The sequence below is a fragment of the Uranotaenia lowii genome, chromosome 3 (assembly GCF_029784155.1).
Source record: "Uranotaenia lowii strain MFRU-FL chromosome 3, ASM2978415v1, whole genome shotgun sequence".
NCBI lineage: Eukaryota > Metazoa > Arthropoda > Insecta > Diptera > Culicidae > Uranotaenia > Uranotaenia lowii.
This window is the reverse complement of record NC_073693.1, coordinates 226,935,353-226,941,481: the sequence shown is the minus strand read 5'-3', so window position 1 is coordinate 226,941,481 and position 6,129 is coordinate 226,935,353. Positions and strand designations below refer to the sequence as shown.

The 6,129-nt window shown below is 35.6% G+C and overlaps 1 protein-coding gene across 1 annotated transcript; it reads right to left on the bottom strand.

Moving 5' to 3' along the window:
• Positions 1–2,950: 2,950 nt before the first annotated feature.
• Positions 2,951–5,900, bottom strand: LOC129757889 (uncharacterized). Its single transcript, XM_055755261.1, has 3 exons — positions 5,732–5,900; positions 3,453–3,536; positions 2,951–3,384 (listed from the first exon to the last, which is right to left on the bottom strand). Exons 1-3 carry the CDS (start codon positions 5,775–5,777, stop codon positions 3,224–3,226), a joined length of 291 nt encoding a protein of 96 aa, XP_055611236.1. The 5' UTR covers positions 5,778–5,900; the 3' UTR covers positions 2,951–3,223.
• Positions 5,901–6,129: the final 229 nt, after the last annotated feature.

The following is a 6,129-nucleotide window of genomic DNA, read 5'->3' as shown; positions in this document are numbered from 1 at the left end:
TACGGTTGATGGTATTGATGGCTGGTTGGCCCCAGCCATAACCTAGAAACTTGATTTGGATTTGGCCTAAACCTAAACAAATTGAATACGGACTTGAGGAATGAAGTCACTACTGAACATGTATACATTTTACGTTATATTTATTACTTGAACTGAGATAAAAGAAGAAGAAGACTTTTCAAAACATTTTCAAATTTGCTTGACCTTTTGGTTTTTATAAAAAAAATCTGATGAGATTTAAAAAATCAGTGCGAATATTGAAAAAATATTTGCCTGGCTCCACTGGGTAGCATTCAAAATCAGAACATTGAAAGCTCAACCAGTTTCTCGAAGGGGTGAAAACGGCAACTTTGTCTTAGGAAAATCGCGTTTTTTGGTACGCCTTTTTGATGTAATTAATCTTTTCATACTCGTTTAGAGGTTATGGCTGAGGCCCTTTCGATAAGGTAGTGTTCGTAAAGAACTGTCAATATATCCTAATAATGTACGATTGATGTCATACATTCAACAATAATTATAGTAGATCAACTATAATTATATGATTGATATTATTATAAATATGATAGATTCAATTTTATTTCCATGATTGATTCAATGAAGTCTACTATAAATATTGTAAATTTAAATTCTGTTTATATTGGAAGTTATTAGATATATCTTAAGATGTTTTTTTTCGGAATAATTTTGTGGCTACGATTTATTTTCTTTTAATTAATTTTTCAGCATTCTTCATCTAACTCGTTTTAGCCGCCACGATGCTAGAAAACATGACCGGAAATCCCGATATTCACGTCCTGTTTCCTCAGCTGTTGTTGTTTTTGCAGTTTGATGTATGGTTGCCCAGAAAATAGTGCGTCTTAACTAATCAACCCCGGAAGACATCCTTAGAAGTGCGTGCTTCTGCATCCGGCGAAGATTGAACTTATGTTGGAAAATTCACTAAATACCATGACATCAATCTACGATACGCTGACTTAAATACCAATGCTAGTATCCTGCGGGATCCTGCCAGGAAAAGGAACGTCGAGACCCACGTCGATTTCGAGAGTAGCCAGATTAGGTGCACCTTTCCAAATTCCAGGAACTTTCGGCCTACTACAAGACCGCTGCCAGCAACTGGTAGAGCAAAATGTTTCTCCTTCGCCGGAGAGCGCTTGCGCTTGGCCACCGATGTCGCTGCAGGGAACACGGCCTTACATTAACGATTTTTTTTTTAATTTTTGCTCATGAACACGGATGAACACTATAGTATTCAAGTATCACACAATCAATCATAAACATATAGTTTAATTTTCTATATTTTATACATTTGTAGTTAATTCTATCATATTTACAGTTGAATCAATTGTATTACTATAGTTGAATCTATCATATTCATAGTTGAATGTTATTTATTTATTTTATTTTATTTACATAGTATTCCGTCTCACGACATAATTTGACGAACATAATTCCTAAAATTCACTCGGTCCATGGCAACCGTGCTCCAATTTCTCGGGCACCCCACGTTCGCCAGATCACGCTCCACTTGGTCTAACCACCTCGCTCGTTGCGCCCCCGCTCGTCTTGTTCCTATACCGGATTCGTAGCGAACACCTGTTTTGCAGGATAGTCGTCCGGCATTCTCGCAACATTTCCTGCCCAGCGTATCCGGCCAGCCTTCACCACCTTCTGGATATTGGCTTCACCGTAGGATCGCAGGAGCTCGTGATTCATCCTTCACCTCCACTCTCCGTTCTCCTGTATGCCGCCAAAGATGGTTCTTAACACTCGTCGCTCGAATACTCCGAGTGTACGCAGGTCCTTCTCGAACAACCGGTCTAATGAGCGTCATATACAGGTTACACTTCGTCACGATGTCTCTCATGGAACGATTTGATTTATCGAAAATTAGCATCGCTAATTTTTTACCATTCGAAAGCTGGGACTTTCCCCTTTTATTTGAGCCCAAATTTGAAATAATCCACCGGGGGGTCTAAAACATTTTATTTTTTTGAAGATTTTTTAACCTTTTTAATGTTTTTTTTCAAAGACAAAATCATACTAATCACTATGAAAATTCTTTTTTTTTGTCACTCCGATTTTTCCAAAAATCCCGAAATGGGGAATAAATAAATTTTGAGGTATTTTAAACAAAAATTTGATGCATTCTTCGAAAACTCAAACAGTTGATAGAGCGAAAGCCGAACAATAGAAGATGGGAGTAATATCACCTGTCGTTTAGAATTTTTTTCAAATGTTTGATCTTAATTTTCTCGATTGTTAGATGCAATGTAGATTGTGTACTAGTTTGTTGCAAGCCAGCTTTGGTTCATTTTTTGCCAATGTATTGAAAATTTGAATTAATTTGCATTATGAATGAACTCGACAATTCACCTGAAATCCGCACACAGCACTGCGTTCCATCCATCGTCGTCTTGTCGAAACAAGATATTGCCTATCCTAATTTCGACACAATTGCATTCTCTTGCACAATTAAAACTTTATTGCAAGAATTTGGTTGGCTAATCCGTATGTTGGTTGATACTATAAAACGGGCTATCACTGATTGCCAATCTAGAAACCAATAAGCAATTTTAATAAGAACTTTTGATAAAATGATCTATTCGTTGTCGCTTATATGAACGTACCGAGGATTTGACCGAGTTTTCACAAGGAAATTTGAGAAATTTCCTAGGAACCGATGATCTACTGCAATCATTGAGAATTAGTGTTGTTTATTTTCAATTGAATATGAATGTGAAGATTTCACGACTACCTGGTTCATTCAGCGCAACTCACAAGCTAGGGCAATATAGATACCAGATGGCAGTGCAATCGCTTTTTATATAGAGGGCCATGTCTTTATAAGTCTGTGGTTAAACTACATATATAGATAACTGTCCTCAGTTACCCCGATGTACCTTATTTGTAGTTTTCTTTCCTTTAAAAAGCTTGTTGTTTCTGTGATGTCAGTTTTTTTTATTTATTCAAAACATTTGTTGAATTTTTAGAACTTTTTATTCGTTTTAAGGATCCGTCAAATACATGTGTGTTACTTTAATTTAATTCACTGGCATTCTTGGTCTCGATTTTTGTAAAGTAAAATCAAATTTAGCAAAACATGATCATTGCTTCGTAAACGGTTCACTTTTTAATGTACTTTTTGTATGTATCTTAGTAGAGGCGATGTATTAAACACTAAGGTGGTATTCAATATCACGATTTATCAACGGCACCCTATTCACTCGTGATCTTGCATCATGGCTGGTGTGTAGGAGTTAACATTCTCTAAAGGCGTTTGAAGAACCACTTTTCGGAACACTAGATACGAAAGCCCTCCAATAATCATGTATACAACTCCTACCAGTGCGATGATGGCCCATGCTGGAATGAGAGTTCCTCCTGAAAAAAAAAGTTTGATACAATTATTTTGAAAATTAAGCTAGCGTATGTTTCACTGAGATTCTTACGTTTATAAGTTCGGGTTACCGTTCGTCGGCCGCGGAGAATCTTTCGTCGGGCTTCCGTTTCCTCCAAGCAGACGCTGAGGAGAACTGCAATTGAACATTAAAATGTTTCTAGTTAGATTATTTTCTATCCAAATCCACAAAACATGCTTCTTCGTTTGCTAGAAAGTACGGAGTCAATTTTCAGCTTATTTTATCAACAAGGGAATCGTTGAACAAAACCTAATCTAAAAAGAGCGAACAAAATTCAAAGCTTTTAGGAGTACGAATCTCTGCTGTTATTTTTGTCTATCCTCAAACTAGAGATATTATTCATTTCAATCCTTAAATGTTACTGTTTTGTCACTTGTTTATAATTATATTCTGTTATAAAAATTGCCTACTTATTCACCAAGACCAAGCGCTTTTATCAGTTTTGGTAGAACAAACAGCACCGAATCCATACAAACTTAAACGCCTTCGAGCTCTAAATCCCAATACTGAAAATGGTCTTTTCAGCTTCTACGGTCCAAACAATTTCAGCCCCCTATATTTGAACTCCAGAAGGCATTTTTAACAGAACTATCAAAATCGATAAAAATCTTTACTTATATGAGCAATTTTTGAAGCTTGATACATATATTCCACATATGATGGTCTACGTGAATTTTCTAACACTTATTGCGTGTAATCCCATACCCCGCATAGCCACACAACAGTTTTCCATCACACTTTTCAATTTATTCTTCGAGTCCAACTTACACGTGAAAATAAATATTTCGTGTAATTATTACTAGTTCTGATCAAATTTCACAATTTTAGTTCATATAACCTTCGTATATTGGCCATACTAAAGCTTAGTTCTTTTAGAAATGGGACACTTTCCTTTGCTTATAGCTCGTTTACTAGTAATCGGACATTCAAAATTTTGGCAGCAATTTGTTGCCTGTAAAAAGTACTATTCGACCTATTTTTATCGAAATTTCAAAATTATGCATTTTTGAGATATTTACGGTGCAAGAGAAAAAGGAATGAATAATTTTGCACAGTTTCATTCAAAATCCATCATAATCAAATTGATAGCTGACAAAACCGTTGATTATTCGAAGAATTACTGTATGTGAGTGGTGGAAAAGTATGCAAATACTGTCAAAAATGTCCACAAAGTTCAAATCAAGCATTGGAGTGAAGCATATGATCGGCAACTTCGGCTAAGGGTCATCAGAGAATCAAGTCTCATACCAGCTTTTTTAATTTTCAAAAGCAAAAATACTAAGGGTAGATCTCTTAAATTTCCAAAAATTTTTTTTCTCCAATAAGCTGAAAGTGTTGCCTCGTAATGAGTCATTCAAACCACACCTCAAACACTAAATTTTTGCTTGTTCCACAACTCGTAAGCTGAATAGCCGGTTCCCAGGCTATGGGACAGATGATTTCTGATGAACGACAAAACTTATGAAATACTCTATTTTAAACAAATTCCAGCGGTTGAGTCTTATACCATGTCTGCTCGTGGCAAGGTCCCGAGGATATTAAAGTATGTACTTGCTGGTTATTTTTTATGAAATATTATGATTTGCTAAAATTATGCTCCTGTGGAAAGAAATAACAATATTCAAAACTAAAACTATGGTTTTCGCTGTTTATAAAAGCCTAAAAAGTGTAATCTTTTATGTACCCTTCACAAAATACGATCTATACTAACCGATTATACTTTAAATTTAATCTCATGATGGTTTTACTTCGTTATTGCCCGATTTTGCCAGCAGAAATTTCATTAAAAACGCTCAAAAAGTGGCTCAAAGATAATCAAATTTGATAATTTCGAAACATCTGTATCCACTAAATTGCCCTCAGTTTCTTTTAAAAGAGAAGTATTGGTCCAAAAAGTAGCGGAAATTTAAGGAAGAGGTTATAGCCACCTAAAATACAGATTTGACTAAGTATTAGTTTGAAAAACTGATCAATATCATGACTGAAAAAAGTGTGCGCTAGCCGATGGGAGGTACCAAGAATAAAGTAGAATTTATTCTTACAAAAAAAACGATAAATATTTTTTTTCAAATTTTTTCATGAATTATCATAAAATTACCTTCATTTCCTTCATAGAAAGTTTTTAGATCAAACGAAAGGTTTTTGAGATACACGCATTCGTAACTGTCCCATTTCTAAAAGAACTAAGCTTTATTGCTTTAGTCCCATACACTTCACATATTTGAACGCTGAATCATAGCTTGGGTGTGACCTCCAGAAGATTTTCATGATTCCACAGTATTCTTAATGTTGCAATTTCCGAAGCTTACCAATCAGGAGGGTGAAGTAGAAGGCTTTCCTTTTCAGTAGCTGCATGGTTATGTAGTTCTGATTTGAATCTGTCGATTATTTTAGATGAGCAAAAAATAAAATTTTAGTTACGGCAACTTTTTTTCTACTCTTCACAAGCACTTTTCGGATACTACTATTATCGTAGGTTCTTCGTGAACAGTGGTACCTGTTCGCATTCGTTTCACGCAGGTGTAATCGGTTCCCAGATAAGATAAGCATTGTCGGTACCTATAGTATATTTAGTTTGTATGGAAGTAAGGGAGTTTGGTGTATTCCATTCGTAAAGAGTATGATGAGTAATTTGATAAGATAAGAACGCGTTCCACACCGCTTTCCCGGGATTGGTGATTCGCTAGTGACGAAATCAAGACCGCAC

Bases quoted from the DNA above. Each gene is read 5' to 3' on its own strand.
- LOC129757889 (XM_055755261.1), bottom strand. From the start codon at position 5,777: ATGCAGCTACTGAAAAGGAAAGCCTTCTACTTCACCCTCCTGATTG. The intron at 3,537-5,731 runs GTAAGCTTCGGA...GTTCAATTGCAG, and splicing joins CTACTTCACCCTCCTGATTG to TTCTCCTCAGCGTCTGCTTG. The intron at 3,385-3,452 runs GTAAGAATCTCA...TTTTTTTTTCAG, and splicing joins GGTAACCCGAACTTATAAAC to GAGGAACTCTCATTCCAGCA.